We start from the raw sequence: 19033 nt of genomic DNA, 5'->3' as shown, positions 1-19033 counted from the left end.
AACTGAATTTTTGATTTGTGTCAGGCGGAGGCAGCAGCCCAGGAGTCCGTGGTCCCAGAGGTCGTCGTGGAGGAGACATCGCTGGAGTCCGAGGTGCCGCAGGTCGTCGCGGAGGAGGTGGCTGCGCCGTGCCTTGCTGTCGCCGAGGGAACCCAGAGGCCACGGAAGATCAGCAAAGCTAAGGACCACTTTTTTTCTTCTGCTTGTGTTTCTGATGCTGGGTTAGATTGTGACAGTAGTGATGTAGCAGCAGAGGCTAGCAGAGATGGGAGGCCAGTCAGGGTTGTGCGCGGGTCGTTTCATCAGGCTGACGAGCGCTTTTTTTACGGAGGACAGCAGTGTATGGCTATAGCTTTGGTCAGCTTAGCCAAACACACGCTGAGCAGTGTTTTTTCCTGGGACAGACGTCAGCTTGATCGTGCGGTGATTTGCGGCGACGAGTTGTACAGTAATTTGCGCGATCGAGGCATCTTCAACCACGTGACAAATCTGCTCTCTGTCCCAGATTTGCCACAGCGGTTGATGATTGATGATGCGGTGGTTCGCTTTGTTTTTGGCGACTCGGCGTTTGGTGATGTCGGCGTAACAGAGGGTGAACACATCGACAGCGGTGTGTTCAACAGTTTGCGTGACGCACTGAACAGGATCTTCGGTCAGTACCACACATGTCTTCTGACGATGTGTGGCAACACTTCTGCCATCATCCGTGAGGATGGACGGTTCGCTGTGGTGGACAGTCACTCACGGGGTAACGAGGGCTTGTTACACTTTAACGGTACAAGCGTGGTTTTGCATTTTGCGTGCCTGGATGACCTGCACCACTACATCTGTCGCTTGGCCGACAGTCTCAGTTCGAGGGAGAAGCTCTTTGAACTGTGTGGCATCTCTGTCCATGTGGGTGCAAGTCCAGTGCTGCCTGGTGTTTCTGTGGAGGGTAGGGTCACAGGGGTGACTGCTGCTCCAGCACCAGAGTGTAGTGTTGTGTCTGAGCGTTGTGTCAGTTCAGATGTTAGTCCAGCACTGTCAGGCGTTTCTCTGCGGTCTTATGCCAGTGTGTTGAGCGGCGGCTCACCGGCAGGACCAAGCGTTACTGATGGCAGTAAGTGGGGCATTTCTTCTGACACTTGTTGGTCGAAGAAATCAAGGCGATCCGGCTTTCGTTTTAGATACGATGAAGATTTCCCTCCGCTTGGTCTTAGTGCTTATGCAGATGTCAGTCCGGTGCTGTCTAGTGTTTCCGTGGAGAGGCGGGTCACTGAGGTGAACACTGCTCCAACACCAGAGTCTAGTGTAGTCAGTGAGTGCAGGTTAAGTGATGTGGTTTCTGAAGGCAGTTGTGAGCCTGAGGTTTGTGTTAGTGTAGATGCGAGTCCAGCGTCGTCAGGAGTGTCTTTAGCTAGCGAAGTTAGCGGTGTGTCAGCAGCAGAGAAGCGTAGGATTTCTTCTGACCCTTGTGTGTCAAAGAAATCCAAGCGCTTTGATGTTGGCGAGGCTAATTTAGATGTAGAGTTTGTAGATACCGTCAGAAATGCAGAGTTAACTTTCTGTCCTCTCAGCGTAGACGCCTGCAAGGCTGTGTGCAGTAGCTTTAACTTGGAGTTTGTGAAGCTCGGTGGACCGGTGTCCACACGTGTCGGTTTGTTAGGGGTTCCTTGTAGAAATGAGAGGATCGTGGCGGATGGTAACTGCTTCTTCAGAGCCATCTCTCAGGCTGTGAGTGGTTCTCAGAAGCACCATCGTAGAATTAGGCTTGCGGTTTGTAAACATCTCCAGCGGAATGCTCGTCACTATTCTAATTTGATTAGGAGTGAGTACTCTTCAGTGTCAGAGTACATTCAGCAGTCCAGGATGGCAAGTGTTAATTCTTGGGCTTCAGAGGTGGAAATTCAGGCTACAGCAGATATGTTAGGCGTTAGTGTTTGTACATTTTATGATGGTCGTTGGCTAAAGTACAGCTGTAGCGGTAGGTGTTTGTCGTCGGATTGCATTTATTTAGAGAATGTCTCAGGGAGCCATTTTGAGAATGTGGTTTGTGTTTATGAGCCTGGACTGCAGAGCTGTTATGGTTATTGTAAAGTCAGTGAGGTTTCAGGTTACAGCTTTAGGGCTAGATGTCAGGAAGGTGTTGTTGGTAGGGAGGAAACAGCACTTAGGTGCAGTGAGAGTTTTGAAGTGTCAGATCTAGGTTTAGATGAAGAGGGTGCAGAGCCAGGTAGGCTGTCTTTAAAATCACAATATATGATCCGTAGGGAGTGGACACAAAGGAAAAAAAATAAGTTGCTTATGGAGAGATGTCAGTTCAGGTTTAGAGAGAGGTATCGGGAAGATGAGAGTTTTAAGGAACAGAAAAAGTTCAAGAGTGTTGAAAAGTATAGTGAAAATGTGTCACACAGAGAGAAGGTTAAAGGAATGAGTGTAGGGAAGTATAAAGAGAACCCTGAGCACAGAGAGAGGGTTAAAGGAATGAGCGTAGGGAAGTATAAAGAGAACACTGAACACAGAGAGAGGGTTAAAGTCCAGGTTAGGGCACAATATCAAGGTTGTGTTGAGCATAGGGAGAAAGTTATAGACAGGATTATGGTTAAATACAGGGATAGTGAGGAGCGTAGGGAGAAAGTTAAAGCTAGGAGTAGAAAATTTAGTAAGAGTCAGTACGGTAGTTTAAAGCACAGGCAGAAAGTTATTGGTCGTGTTAGGCTGAGCAGGAAACAGAGGCTAGAGCAGTTAAAAGACTTTGGTTTTGTTATGAATCAGTTTTTGGAGCAGGTTAGAGACGGACCTGATTTTGTCTGCTGTGTTTGTCACAGGTTGCTGTTTAGAAATCAGGTTGTTAGTTGTGATAGGGACGCTTACAGCAGAACCAGCAGAACAGCTGAACTTGCTGAGGCGTGTATCAGTGAGTGTTTCCTGCATCAGTGTAGTGATGAGTGTGTTGTGCCCTGTCAATTGGCAGTTTCTAGAGGTCAGCTGTGGATTTGTCACTCCTGTCAGGGTAAGATTAGTAAGGGTGAGATGCCAGCTGAATGCTGGATCAATAACCTGGAGCTGGATCCCATTCCACCTGAACTGGGATGCCTGAATAGTTTAGAGCAGCATTTAGTCGCGTTGCATATTCCATTTATGAAGATGTTGGCACTGCCGAAAGGGGGGCAGAACGGAGTACATGGACCTGTGACATGTGTTCCAGCTGACATCGTGCAGTCGACTCGTGTGTTGCCCCGGTCCAGTATGGAGGGGTCTTTGGTACAGGTTAAGCTGAAGCGTAAACTGACATATAAAGGGTATTACGAGTATCAGTTTGTAGATACTCTGCGTGTAAGACAGGCGCTAGATTATTTAAAGAGGACCAATGCCCTTTATGCAGATATAGAGTTTAATGAGGACTGGGTTAATGAGTTTTGTAGGATAGAGGATGAAGAAAGGGAAGAGGCTGAGTTTAGTGAGGAAGAGGTTGTTTCAGAGCAGGGTGGTGTTGGTGCTCAGGGAGCTGATCAAGTTAGAGCACAGGCTGAGTTTGTTGAGGGAGATGTCGAGGAAGCTTCAGACATAATACAAGATGAAATGTTACATGACAGGCAGCAGCACTGCATGTTTCAGGACACTTGTCTTATGCCTGTTGATATTGGTCAGGAGGCATTAGATCAGTATTTTGAGGATATAGTTAATGTTGCGCCTGCAGAGGGAAATTGTCCGGTAAAGATGCTTTCTGACCAAACGAATGAGGCTAAATGTTTCCCAGTGTTGTTTCCTAGAGGTAATAAGACCTTTCATGACACTCGAAATGCTCATCTGTCACTTACGCGTTATTTCAACAATAGGATTATGCATGCAGACGGTCGTTTTGCGCGTAATGTGGAGTACATATTTTTTGCGCAGTACATGTCGGAGTTAGATCAGGTAGTGTCGAATGTTTCTGTGGCGTTACGTAAAGGTAAAGTAGGTCAGAGGTCTCAGCGAATCACTCAGGGTATGTTGAAGGATGTGGAGGCTTTAAAGCAGTTGTTGGAGTTTGATGATGGGTTTAAGTTCCTGAGACCAATTAGGGGAACTCCGGCATTTTGGCAGACCGTTCAGAAAGAAGTGATGGCTTGCGTTCGTCAATTAGGGATCCCAACGTGGTTTTGTTCCTTTTCGTCTGCTGATATGCGCTGGCAGAATCTGCTGACCAGCATCCTGAGGCAGGAAGGCAGATCGCAGACTGTAGAGGATTTGGAGTGGGCAGACAGGTGTCAGTTGTTGCGTCGTAATCCGGTAACGGCTGCGAGGATGTTCGATTACAGATGGCATTGTTTTTTGAAAGCAGTTCTCATGTCTCCTACTGAACCAATTGGCAAGATCTCCGATCACTTTCATAGGGTCGAGTTTCAGCAGCGCGGTTCTCCTCATGTTCACTGTTTGTTTTGGATCGAGGGCGCCCCCAAAATTGGTAAGAACACAGATGAGGAGGTAGTTGCGTTCATAGATAAATACGTCTCGTGCGAGTTGCCCTCTGACGATGACACATTATTGGACATTGTGACATCGGTTCAAACACACTCCAAACGGCACGCTAAGACTTGTAGAAAGTCAAAGAAGAGCAAATGTCGTTTCAATTTTCCAAAACCAGCGACGAAGCGGACATTTATCTGTCATAAAAAAGAGTGCAAATGTGACGGGAAAGATGCATATAGCACAGAGGAGAGAGCTGCTTCTAAAAACATGCCAATCTGTAAGTGTTTTGATGACGATGACGAGATGCCCAAAGAAACAGCTGAGGCAATTTTAACAGCTGTTAAGAAAGCTGTTGAAAATGAGGTGCCTCCTGTGTCTGTTGATGAGTTGTTTGCGACTTTGGGCATTAATCAGGACATCTATGAGCAGGCGTATCGGCGTTTAGAGAAGAAGACAAAGGTAGTGTATAGGAGAGAGGTAAACAGTGTTTGGGTGAACCAGTACAGTAAAAAGTTGTTGAAGTGCTGGAACGCCAACATGGACCTTAGCTTTGTCACTGACGCCTATGCAGTCGTCATTTATATAATTTCCTACATTACGAAGTCAGAGAGAGAAATTGGCCTTTTATTGAGCAATGCCCAAAAAGAAGCTTCCCAACAAGGAAATCTCTCTGCTAGAGAAAGCTTGAAGAAGCTGGGGAGTGTATATTTACACCACAGAGACGTCTGCGCTCAGGAGGCAGTGTACAGGCTAACGTCCATGCATCTGAGGGAATGTTCCCGAAAGGTTGTCTTTGTGCCGACAGGGAGCAACATAGTCAAGATGAGTTTACCTCTGAGTGTTTTGCAGGAGAGGGCGTCATCACATGATCTTCGCTCGGATGACATGTGGATGACTAGCATAGTGGACAGGTTCAAGAACAGGCCTGACGACGAGGTGTTTGCGGACATGTGTATGGCGACGTTTGCATCTGAATATCGTGTTCTCTACGGCAATGAAAAATCTGAAAATGCGATTAAATTGAAAAACAATTTGGGCTTCGTCCTGAGGAGAACACGATCTCAGTTTGCCGTGGTTCGGTATATGCGGTTTAACTTAGAGAAGCAGGAGGAGGCTCATTTCCAGAGTCTGTTGCAGTTGTTCCTTCCTTATAGAACTGACTCTGAGCTCAAACCTGAGGGCTTTGAGTTTTTCAGTCAGTTCTATGAGAACGGAGAGGTCAGGTTTAGGGACGGCTCCGTGCACTCGGTGCAGGCCGTGGTCGAGGAGAATAGGGCCAAATTTGAGTTTGACTGTCCGGATTTGGAGCGAGCTCAGGAGATTGCTGAGCTGCTCGGCGGTGTAGATGAGGATGTGTGGGGTGAGTTGTGTCCTGAGCAGGAAGCGGAGCGCATTGAGTGTTTAGAGGAGAGGAGGCAGCAGCAGGCAGAGGAGATAGAGGGAGAGCAGCTGGTTGAAGGTTTAGAGAATATTCCAGATTTGATGGGTGCTGCTAGACAGGTTGTTAGGTTAGAGAAGAACAGAAACACCATGTCTCGTAGTGAGGGTTTGTGCTTGGTTAGGTCTCTGAACGAGACACAGTTAGGTGTTTTTTACAGGGTGAGACATTGGTGTTTGCAGAAGGTGATGGGCAAAAACCCAGAGCCTCTGCAGGTGTTTGTGACAGGCGGCGCAGGAACGGGGAAGAGTCATTTAATCAGGGCCATTCAGTATGAGGCAGGGAGGCTGCTGTCAGCACTATGTCATCAACCAGACGATGTCACAGTTTTGTTAACTGCTCCTACGGGCATCGCTGCATACAATTTAAATGCAGCCACAATTCATCACACATTCGGCATCGGAACACATGCTAGTTTACCTTACACCCCTTTAGGTGAAGATAAACTAAACTCGCTCAGAGCTGAATTGGGTCACCTCCAAATTCTAATCATTGACGAGATCAGTATGGTTGATCACATCCTGCTGGCTTATGTTCATGGTAGGTTAAGGCAGATTAGACAGACAGGCGACTTTTCCCCTTTTGGCGGTGTGAGCGTGATAGCCGTTGGTGACTTCTATCAGTTGCCTCCTGTTAAAGGGAAGCCTCTGTATAGCAGTCCCATCGGGGTGGATCTGTGGTCTAACTTTAGCGTAGTGGAGCTCACAACGGTAGTTAGGCAGAAGGATAGCCTGTTTGCCGAGTTGTTGAACAGGTTGAGAGTGCGTTCCAAGGACACGCCCCTGTTAGAAACGGACGTCCAAATTTTAGAGTCACGTGAGACCGGCGAGGAGAGCTCAGCCTTGCATATTTTCCCGACAAATATGCAAGTGGCTGAGCACAATCTGGAGCAGCTCTTTGCCTCGTGTCCTGATTATGTCACTATTGATGCTCAGGACTACCAAAACAGTAGCAAAACAGGCAAATTGGAAAAGATGGCCGGGCATCATAGAGCAGCATCAGACACGTGTTTGCAAGAGCAGCTGTGTTTAGCGAGAAACGCGCGCGTCATGCTTTGTAAAAATGTAGATGTCGGGGATGGTCTGGTCAATGGAGCATGTGGCACCGTCACTCACATTGAGTTTAAAAATGTGAAAGACAAGTTTCCTCAAACAGTTTATGTCAAATTTGACGACCCTAGAATTGGCTCACAGAGGAGGAAACAGCGTGCACATGCAGCAGTAGAATGCAGGGATTCTACTGCTATTGATCCAGAGCAGGAGAAGGCCACTAAGTGGGGGGGTCTGCGTGTTCAGTTTCCTCTTAGGTTAGCGTGGGCGTGTACTGTACACAAAGTGCAGGGTTTGACGGTGGACCAGGCTGTGGTCTGTTTTAAGAAGGTGTTTGCACCCGGGCAGGCGTATGTAGCACTTAGTCGAGTCAGGGCTTTGTCGGGACTGATCATCAGGGATTTTAATGAAAAGGCTATTTTCAGCAAGACCACCATCAGGGAGGCACTGGAGGGCATGCCTCCATTTTTGATTGGTCAGCAGAAACCTTCATCAGATGCACCCAGCTTCTCTGTGTATCTGATGAACGTTCAAAGTTTAAGCCGCCACTTGGTGGATCTGGTGTCTTGCACACAGCATTTACAGCCTAACTGTATTGCTGTCACAGAAACGTGGCTCACTGCACAGTCCTCATTGGACAGTGTCCAAATAGATGGTTACACTTTCCACAGTCGTCCTCGTGGTGTGTGTTACAGCAGCAGCAGCAGTCACGCCAAATTGTTAGAGCTTCAGCAGCTAGAACATGGTGGAGTTGGTTTGTATAGTGAAGACCAATTGGACTGTGACGTTCTGCAGGTACCCGATTTGAATCTGGAGTGTTTGGTGTGCCTGTTTCCAAAAGTAAACGTAGTTTTGGCAGTGATCTATTGTCCACCATGTTATCCAAATTTAGTACTGAAAGAAAATCTGGGGAAGTTGCTTGATTGGTTGAATCCAATCAGTAACACAATTGTAGTGATGGGAGATTTTAACGAAAACATCTTGAAAACCTCATCAATTTGTAAATTCATGGGCACAAAAGGATTCATGCAGCATGTAACACAGGAAACCACAGAGAAGGGGACTTTGATTGATCATGTTTATGTTAAAACAGCACAGTACGATGTGGAATGTGCAGTGATGCCCACGTACTTCAGTGATCATGAAGGAATTCTGTGTAGTTTTAGAGTTAAAGATGATCAGGGGCAGGTAGATATTAGTGTAGGTGAGTTAGAGGAGCTTTTTGATGCTGAGTTAAATCTAGATGATGTTTAATGTGGTTGGTTTGACAAAGGATTCACAGTGGCAGTGTGGGTTCTTTGTCTGAGTCAAACACCGCTACATCGCTCTGCCCGGGTGCAAATCTTGGTATTTTGGCATTGGTTGTGTTTACCTGTGGGTTATAAAGAGGAAACTGGACTAACTTTTAGTGGACCATTGTGGTTGTTTTCTATATTGGTATATTTATTGTATATATATATTGATTGTATATATATATTGATTGTATTTATATATTTATATATTTATTCATTTATTTATGGTGAGGTTTTGGAGTTGTAGGTATTTGTCATGTAAATTTTGTCTAGTTGTAATTAAAGACAGAAAAAGTAATTATGATTTGATAGTTTCCAAAATAATCAGGTGTCTCAGTGAAGAAGAAAGTGTTTTTGATTTTTTTAATGTTTTTGATCATGTAGGCAGGTGTTTGAGATAATCATGTATGCTATAGTTGTTAGTGCCTTTAGCTGTTAGTCTTTGCTTGCTGCACATTAACTGTCAGTTTCTTCATGTTTTAAAGTGTAAATATGTATTATTGACTGTATGTTTCAGTTTAGTTGTGTTCAATCTTCATAAGTTCACTTTCAACAGTTCAGATGAAAACTGTTTGTTTGTGAACATGAAGTAAGAGCAAATCTGTTCTGGCACCACAAGGCTCAGACTCCCCATTCTGCATGCCTGACTGCCAGGACAGGACACTTATAAAAATAGATAATGATTATTGTTATTGTTGTCATTTTCAATGTCTCCTCCCCCTTTGTGTCTTTCAGTCTTATGTTTTCTCTCTCTCTGTCCCTCTGAAACTTATAACAACATTGTGGTCATGTAAATCTGTGTTTAGAGTTAATTTTGCAGACGGTGCACATACTCAGATGATTTTGTTCTTAAAATGAATCTTTGTGTCTCTGAGGTAAACTGCCTGGTGGAAGGTGCTGCAGTGATCCCCAACCTCCTCACCAGCAATGAGCTGTGGATGTGGATGAAGCAGCGAGAGACTTTTGGATTCACAACAACATATGTATTTGTTTTTCTTCAGCCGGAGTCGTTTAGATGAGCTGTAGTCAAAGTATTTATGTACATGACATTAAAATGTTAAAAGTTAAAGATAAAAAATTGAAGATATCTTAATGTAAGTTTGACAGCATGAAAAGAATGAATATCTAGATTCCTAATAAGTGTTGGATGAATTGTAAAATAAAATTACCATTTTATTCATCTTTATGTTGAGTAACTTTTTCATATTCACAAGAGAAATCACAAGTAAAATGTGTAGACAGTTAAAGTATGTTGAAGTACATTTAAGCAAGAAAGCAGACATTTTAATGTGAAACCGTTTTTCAAAATAAATTATATAATGCTAATCATCAGTGTTGTCTATCATGCTGTTAATAGTTACTCAAAATGTTTTCCATGTAGTGTGAAAAAAACACAGGTGAGTGATAACTGTTTTCCTGGTCTACAGTGTAATGGGTCAAACTTAAAGTGTCGGCTGAGTGAGGATGAGAAAGGCAGAGATTTGATTGTCTTGGTCCCACACTAGTCACAAAGATGTGAGTTCATTAAAAACAATTCTGTTAACATAGTGTAGTTGAAAATTTAAAAGTTCTTGATGACTTTGGTTTAGAAGAAATGGTGTTCTTTGAGTGTATTTTTGATAAGTAAGATTTCAATTTTATAAGTGGTGAGTTTTTGAATATAAAGTTGTAGGCATAAATTAAAAAATGGTGAAAGCGTGACTGATGTGATGAGAAAAAAGTATTTTTAGGCAAGCAGACAAATGTTTCATTTGAAATGAGAATTGCCCATTCATTCAACCCCATCATACCCAACATGTTCATTTCACACCTGTACTTGCAGCCTTTTAGAAGAACAAATTGACTGAATCCAGAGACAAAAAACTTGATTTCAATGTGTGCAGTGAGTGTTGAGTTCCACTGTAAGTGTTTTTTGTTTATGAAAAGTACCTTCAAACAAACAGTGCGCATTCACATGCTAGATCAAAGTTCAGGGGGGACCCTGTGACCTTCCTAGAGTTACACTGATGTGTGAAGCTGCAGCTGTGAGTAGATCAGCAGTATGTGGACTGTAAAACCTCCAATCTATATGTTTTTGTTAGTAGTTTCTGATTAAGATTTATGACGGTGCCCTTAGGGCAACAGACCTGTTTGGCTTGCCTGTTTTAAATGACTTTTTTTTCACAGAATTTTTGGGGTGACACTAGAGAGCACATTTTGGCATTTTTGGGGGACTCAATTTGATCTCTAAGAAGAGACAAGCCTTTTAATTTGCTTGTTTTAAATGTAAATTTTTACCCATAAAGTTTAGAACTTCCTGAATTCTACACATTTGTTATGTGTTAATGTTTGAGCTACTGCTACATAAAACTAAATAAATATGGTATCTGTTTGTGTTAAAGAGACCTGACGGTTAAAGGTGTTTGTCTTTTTGTACTACTCCACCTAGATTGTGCCTTAGGGATGAGGACATAAATTTGCAGATCCCAATTTTAATTTGATTTGAATAAATCACATTTAAAGTGTTGAGGGTAATTGTTTTACTTCTAAAAGATGGATGTGGGCATACATATGTCAATTTTCTATACTTCTTACCTGTAGGTGTTTTAGACATTTCTTAGAGAAAGTGGTCCTTCCTTCAGGAAGACATGGCCAAAAGGACATAATTTGACGTGATTAATGTTGGTGGGTTTTGTTTGAAACTACTCATGGGTGCCTCCTCTCACAGGGAGTGTTTTTCCTGCTTTAGTTGGTCACATGAGCAGCTGTACTTAACCCCAAATGATTTAGTGATATGATCACACAACTGTTGCAGAGCTTAAAAAAAAGTGCTGATTGATGGCACAATATTCACCAACTGTGTCTATAAAAAGGTGTTAGCAGGGATGGATGAGTTTTGATGCTCTCATGGGTCTGTCATATCTGTTTTACCTCCACAGTCAGAGTTTCATCCCTTTTTGGCCTGGCCCTCTTAGTGCTATGCCAGTTGATACAATGTATAATTTCGTCTGCTGAGTGACCAGCTGCACAAAACTCCTAATTAGTGTGTGACATCATCACAGAAATGCAATAGCCCAGGGGGAGGATCAAAATCCCTGAGGGAACAAACTACTCATCATGTAGGCCACACACACACACATACACAGTCTGTCACATCGTGACAGAGACAAACATTTTGGCGTTGGTTTGATCTATGACATTCCTAGCCCTTGTTAGGGCCTTTTAAGTCTGGCCAGGGGGCATATTATGGGATGCTGTGGGTTATGTTTGGTATCATATGAAAATTCAGGGCGCTCATAATGTGTGTCCCAATTTTTTGAGCATGCTTGGGGGTGTAATAAGCAATCAAAAAGTGTAGAAAGGGTAAAAATGTGTGGAAATGTTATTTTAAAAGAGAAATTCCCTGTCTGGGAAAGGTCAGAGTGTCAGCGTTTAATTTTTTGTGTCAATGAGACAAACATTCTGGCATTGGTTTCATCCCTGTAGGACATTCCAAGTGGCCGCTATGGCCATTTTTGAGTGCCTTGATCGTGACAGCAAATTATGGGATGTTTGGAGTCATGTATTATATAAATTACATTCATAATGTTTGCGCGAGAAAAACATAGCATTTCCCCCCTATAAGTTAGACACATAAGCAGCTGCACTAAAATCCAAATGAGCTTGTGATATGATCACACAACTGTTGCAGAGCTAAGCAAGAAGCACTAATAAATGGCAGAATATTTACCAAGTGCGTCTAGAAAAAGGTGGAAGCAGTGTTGGATGAGTTTTGATGCGGGTGTGTTGTACCTGTTTTACCTCCACAGTCAGAGTTTCATCCCTTTCTGGCCCTCTTAGTGCTACGACAGTTGATACAATGTATCATTACCTCTGCTGAGTCATGTGACCAGCTGCATGGAACTCCTAATCAGTGTATAACATTATCACAGAGGTGCAGCAGCCCAAGGGGAGGATCAAATCCCCTGAAGGAAAAAACTACTCATCATGTAGGCCAGGATGTTAAACTAATCTGTGTAAAAATATGGAAATCTTGTAGGAAATTTTGTGAGGAATCCAACCATGTCATTTTTAAAGCTGGGCAACTTTTACTTTTTTGTCTAGAGGCCCAACTGCTCAGCGAGGGCTGCTCTCCCATCTGTTAACATTGCGTGGTCGGCGACTTTGAGGGCTCGCCATTCAAAAACCGGGCTCGAAACAACAAATTCCCCCACAACTTTTGTAGAACAGGGTCTGGTCTGTCATGTGAGCCAATTTTCATGCCGGTACCATTTTTGGTTATTGACAAGTTAATGTTTGTAGAGAGGCTTAAATTTCAGAAAACTCTTTATTTTGGCGGGCAAATTGCCGGCTTCCTGTTGAAACTACGCAAAAATACCTCCATATTTTTTGTGCATCTCAATGAGACGAACATTTTGGTGTTAGTTGCATCTCTCTGCGACATTCCTGGGCTGAGCTAGAGCCATTTTTGTGTGTTTTTGAGTGGTCTTTAAAGGTTTTTTGGCTCTAGAGAGATTATTATGGGATGTCGGGTTTTATTTTTTGTATTTTATAAAATTTTTTGGCAGTCACAATGTGTGTGCCAATTTTGGTGAGTTTTTGAATATGTTAAGTGGACCTAATAAGCGTTCAAAGCGCGTGTGGAATAATAAGAAATTAAAGCTGCAAGCAGCGTTAGACGGGTCCTCGGGCTCATGCCGGTTTTCCCTCCAATGTGTCCAACAAAATGAGACGAACATTTCGGCGTTTGTTTCATCTCTCTACGACATTCCTAGCCTCAGTTAGGGCTGTTTTGCTGTGCATAGGTGGAAGTGAGCCTAATGGCTCTGAGAGAATATTATGGGATGTCAGGGAGTCAGTTGATACCATGGTAACGTATCCTCTGCTATGCTGAGTGACATCACCAGCAGCTGCATGCTTGGAACTCCTAATTAGTGGGTGACATCATCACAGGAATGCAGCAGCCCAAGGGGAGGATCCCAAAAAAGGGACAAACTTCTCATCCTCTAGGCCAGAATGTTGACCTAATCTGTGTTAAAATATTGATTTCTAGTATGACATTTTGTGAGGAATCCAACCATGTCATTTTTAAAGCTGTGCGACTTTTACTTTTTTGTCTAGAGGCCCAACTGCTCAGCGAGGGCTGCTCTCCCATCTGTTTACATTGCGTGGTCGGCGACTTTGAGGGCTCGCCATTCGAAAACCGGGCTCGAAACAACAACTTCCCCTACAACTTTTGTAGAACAGGGTCTGATCTGTCATGTGAGGCAATTTTCATGCCAGTACCATTTTTGGTTCCAGAGGAGATAATTTTGGCAGAAACGGTAAAAATGCCGAAATCTCTTATTTTGGCGGGCAAATTGCCGGCTTCCTGTGCGAGATACGCGAAAAAAGACCACCCCCAAAGTTGTGCGTCTCAATGAGACGAACGTTTTGATGTTGGTTTCATCTCTCTCGGACATTCCTGGACCGAGCGAGAGCCATTTTTGTGTGTTTTTGAGTGGTTTTTAGAGGTTTTTTGGCTGTAGAGAGATTATTATGGGATGTCGGGGGTCATGTTTTGTATTAAACGTAAATTTTGGGCACATAGAACATGTGTGCCAAATTTGGTGAGTTTTTGAGCATGTTTAGGGGTTCTAATAAGCGATTCACTGGAGGAGGGAAGAAGAAAAAAGAAACGCAGCAGGAACAATAGTGTCCTCCGCCTTCGGCGGAGGACACCTTCTAGCTCTGCTAGAAGGTGTCCTCCGCTCAGGCCGAGGACCCTAATAAAGCTGCAAGCAGCGTTAGACGGGTCCTCGGGCTCCTGCCGGTTTTCCCTCCAATGTGTCCAACAAAATGAGACGAACATTTTGGCGTTTGTTTCATCTCTCTACGACATCCCTAGCCCCAGTTAGGGCGGTTTTGCTGTGCATAGGTGGAAGTGAGCCTTGTGGCTCTGAGAGAATATTATGGGATGTCAAGGAGTCAGTTGATACCATGGCAACGTATCCTCTGCTATGCTGAAGAGAAATAGCCAACTTCCTGTCTGGTAAAGGTCAGGGTGTCTGTGTATTTTTTTTTATCTCAATGAGATGAACATTTTGATGTTGGTTTAATCTGTCTAGGACATTCCTACTGGCTGCTATGGCTGTTTGAATGTTGTAGATGTGGACAGAGAGCATAATATGGGATGTTTGGTATTTTATTGAAGAGTTTGATGCTTGAAATGTGTGTGCCAATTTTGGTGAGTTTTTGAGCATGTTGAGGGGGTCTAATAAGCACTTTAATGGAGGAGAGAGTCTTTGTGTCCTCTGCTGAGTCATGTGACCAGCTGTGTGGAGCTCCTAATCAGTGTGTGACATTATCACAGAAGTGCAGGAGGATCAAGTTCCCAAAAGGGACAATTTCTCATCCTGTAGGCCAGAATGTTGACCTAATCTGTGTCATAATATACATGTCTTATATGAAATTTTGCGAGGAATCCAACCATGTCATTTTTAAAGCTGTGCGACTTTTACTTTTTTGTCTAGAGGCCCAACTGCTCAGCCAGGGCTGCTCTCCCATCTGTTAACATTGCGTGGTCGGCAACTTTGAGGGCTCGCCATTCGAAAACCGGGCCCGAAACAACAACTTCCTCCACAACTTTTGTAGAACAGGGTCTGGTCTGTCATGTGAGCCAATTTTCATGCCTGTATCATTTTTGGTTATTGACAAGTTAATGTTTGTAGAAAGGCTAAAAATTCTGAAAACTCTTATTTTGGCGGGCAAATTGCCGGTTTCCTGTTGGAGCGACGCAAGAATACCTCCTATATTTTTTGTGCGTCTCAATGAGACGAACGTTTTGATGTTGGTTTCATGTGTGTACGACATTCCTGGCCCGAGCTATAGGCATTTTTGTGTGTTTTAAAGGTTTTTTGGCTCTAGAGAGATTATTATGGGATGTCGGGGGTCATGTTTTGTATTAAACGTAAATTTTGGGCACATAGAACATGTGTGCCAAATTTGGTGAGTTTTTGAGCATGTTTAGGGGTTCTAATAAGCGATTCACTGGAGGAGGGAAGAAGAAATTAAAGCTGCAAGCAGCGTTAGACGGGTCCTCTGGCTCCTGCCGGTTTTCCCTCCAATGTGTCCAACAAAATGAGACGAACATTTTGGCGTTGGTTTCATCTCTCTACGACATTCCTAGCCCCAGTTAGGGCGGTTTTGCTGTGCATAGGTGGAAGTGAGCCTTGTGGCTCTGAGAGAATATTATGGGATGTCAGGGAGTCAGTTGATACCATGGCAACGTATCCTCTGCTATGCTGAGTGACATGACCAGCTGCATGCGAGGAGTTCTAATTAGCGTGACAGAGGAGAGGTAGAGTGGAGAGGGGGGTTTAAGATAAACTTCTGGTGATGAAATCCTCACCGAGTCCACAATTTTACCCCAATCTGTGTCAAAAATATAATATTTGATAGTAATTTTTGTCAGGAATCCATTTTTGGCATTTTTGAAGCTGTATGAGTTATACTTTTTTCTCTAGAAGCACAAATGCGTCACAAAAACGCTGGAAAAGTGCTAGAAATGGATTATGCATTTTAGAGACATGGCCAAACTACTTGTCCTGTAGGCCACAATGTTGGCTTAATCTGTGTAAAAATATCATATGGTTGTAGGGAATTTTGTCAGGAATCCAACCATGTCATTTTTAAAGCTCTATGACTTTTAGTTTTTTGTCTAGAGGCCCAAATGCGACACTAGTAGAATGTGGTTTTTGACCTGAAATCGGTTCTCCTCATCTGCTAACATGGAGAAATCCTGAATCGGCCAAAAGCAGTTGGCGGCTTTGAGGGCTCGCCATTCGAAAACCGGGCCCGAAACAACAACTTCCTGAACAACTTTTGGAGAGCAGGGTCTAATCTGTCATGTGATGGTATTTTCAAGCATGTACCATTTTTGGTTTCAGTGGGTTTAATTTTTGCAGAAAGGGTTAAAAAAAAAAATTTTTTATTTTGTGAGGCAAATAGCCGGCTTCCTGTTGGAGATAGGTCCAGGGTAGCAGCGTATGATTTTTGCGTGTCGATGACACGAGCGTTTTGGTGTTGGTTTCATCTCTCTACGACATTCCTAGCCCGAGCTAGGGCCCTTAGCGTGTACCTAGGTGGCGCTATTGAGCTTATCATGGGATGTCAGGGGACAATTTATTTATTTTATCAAATTTTCGGAGTCACAGAATGTGTGTGCCGATTTTGGTGAGTTTTTGAGCACGTTTAGGGGGTCTAATTAGCGTTCTCGCGTAGGAGGGAATAATAATAAGAAAAAAGAAACGGACGAAGAACAATAGTGCCCTCCGCCTTCGGCGGAGGGCACCTTCTAGCTTGCTAGAAGGTGCCCTCTGCTCAGGCCGAGGACCCTAATAAATGTGGAAATAGAATTTAATATAAATAAATGAGGAATATAGAAGCTCTTATATTTATCTATTTTAATATATATATATATATATATATATATATATATATATATATATATATATATATATATATATATATTTTTAAGGCAGACACTGCCAGCATGAAATACAGAAGGAAATGTTATTCACACCCTAAGTGTGTTTGCCGATTGGTTGATCCAGATGTGAGTGCAGAAATTGATGAGGTATGCCTGCCGACAGCCACAGAAAGAGGAAATATACAAGAAGAAAATCACGAAAACATCAGGTGGGTCTCAGAGCTCCAAAGTTTCATCCTCCTTTCCTCCACTTGTGTTGTTTCCTTGCGACAGTCAAAAGGCATCAGGAAAGCTGTGAGCAGGTAACCATGACAAAAAAAGTGACGCTTGACCATGAATATAATCCTCGGACAAGTGTGTCCCACAACTCTCTCAGAAAACACACATCACAGAGATGTTGCCTGCTGAACTGCTGATCTCGGATGATGCATTCACTGAGCATTGTACTTCTCATTGCTTTTCAGTCTGTTACATTATCAATGTGAACATTCAGGAGAAAATTGTGAGAAATTCCAAATTGGGAATTCAGAGGGTTTAAAACGGGAGACTCCTGCAGAAAACAGGAGTGTTGGCAGGTGTGGGTCAAAAACGCACCTACTTTTAAATGCCTGGCATTTCCAAACCGTCTGTCCTATTCAAAAGCTGTAAAAAAAAAAAAAAAATGGTGTTCTCGTCAGATTCTTAAATTGAAATTTTAATGTCCTAGAATCCAACATCTTTATTTTGGGACCTTAAGCAGATATGAGATTAAAAGGCGATTAATTAGATTAATTAATTACAAATCCTGCAATTAATTAGATAAATTAATTACAAATCCTGTAATTAATTAGATTAGTTTTTTTAATCGCCTGACAGCACTTTGATATATATATATTTATATATATATATATATATATATATATATATATATATATATATATATATATATATATATATATATATATATATATATATACATATATATATTCACTTTTATTTAATTTCAATTTGGGCAGTTTTGGTCATCCAAACAATGAGCATCCGGTCCCACCAGCAGCTCTCAGGTCAATGAGTGATTTAGCTCAAAGACCAACAGTGACAAACATCCACTGATTGGTTTTAAGTTGTCTGGACTAGTTTCTGTGACTTTCTGCATTTTACTTATGATTTGGTGCTCTTTGTTTTATTCTGTTCTTCCCCTAAAAGTCAGATTTGAAACGCTCACTCTTCCTGTTTAAGGTTAAAAGACAACATAAGTCACCTCTTGCACAATCAAAATAAATAAATTTGTGACAAAAAATGTTTTGGTGATTTGGATTCAGCATCGTTACAATTTGGGTCAGTTATGAAATTCATTACATTGTTGTTGCATTTCAGGCTGTTACATATGGGGTTCTGATGAGCCTGTCTCAAATGGGCCAGTAACGCTTTATATTAAGGTCCTGTAATAAGCATTATTAAGACCTTTCTAAGTACTTATAAGATGCTTATTCACATTATTGTTTGTTTATAAGACTATATCACTGCTTAATAAGTGTTTAATAAGGTCATTGTAATAGTTAATACAAGACAAATTAATCTACAAGGTTTATGAAACCTAACCCTAACCCTAACCCTCTTTGTTTTTTGTCTTCTGCTTTTGTCTCTCATGAGCCCTACCCCAGCCCTTCCCCTAAACCTAACCATTCAGGGCCCCATGCCTAAACCTAACCTGTGGGACCTCACACCTAACCCTTACAATGACCTTATTAAACACTTATTAAGCAGTTATATAGTCTTATAAACAAATAATGTGAATGAGCATCTTATAAGGACTTACAAAGGTCTTATTAATGCTTGTTACAGGACCTTAATATAAAGGGATACCAATGGGTCTAGCAGTCTGAATGGTGAGGCAAAGAACTATTTTATTGAATTAATTAACTACTTTTCTGTAAACCATGGATTTGTGTTCAAAGAGGTGTTGACCTTTCTCATATTTTAAAGGAAAAAGGGGGAAATTTAAAAAATAAAAAATAAAAAAAAAGCTGGATGTCTGAACTCAATGTTTTTACATCTTTAAACCTCTACATTTTCAGCCGTTGTCCCTGATAGTGTTTAACACAGCCTATTCTGAAAAATTACAATAAATGAGATGCTGAAAGGATATGGATCTCCAGACTGGTTTCTGGCACATTGTAAAGCAGGGGCCTCAAACACAAAGGCCTGCCCATACCTCTGTCACCACAGCCCTCCAGAGGGCCAACCAATTAAAAAGGTGTGTGTGTGTGTGTGTGTGTGTGTGTGTGTGTGTGTGTGTGTGTGTGTGTGTGTGTGTGTGTGTGTGTGTGTGTGTGTGTGTGTGTGTGAGATGTGGGCCTTAAAGAGATAGCAGCTAAAACAAGTTTTTCAGACA

The 19033-nt window shown here is 42.5% G+C and overlaps 1 protein-coding gene across 1 annotated transcript in view; it reads left to right on the top strand.

Moving 5' to 3' along the window:
• The window catches only part of LOC141806342 (uncharacterized), a 56486-nt gene that overhangs the window by 10515 nt on the left and 26938 nt on the right, over nt 1–19033 (top strand). The window contains exon 13 of the mRNA XM_074691839.1: nt 25–7713. Within this exon, the coding sequence (XP_074547940.1) occupies nt 25–7713 (7689 nt within the window). The remainder of the gene's footprint in view (nt 1–24; nt 7714–19033) is intronic.

This window comes from Halichoeres trimaculatus, unplaced genomic scaffold (assembly GCF_033239565.1).
Source record: "Halichoeres trimaculatus isolate MK-OKI-2021-1 unplaced genomic scaffold, fHalTri1.1 fHalTri1_scaffold_1, whole genome shotgun sequence".
Classification (NCBI taxonomy): domain Eukaryota; kingdom Metazoa; phylum Chordata; class Actinopteri; order Labriformes; family Labridae; genus Halichoeres; species Halichoeres trimaculatus.
This window is presented reverse-complemented; position numbering and strand designations above follow the sequence as displayed.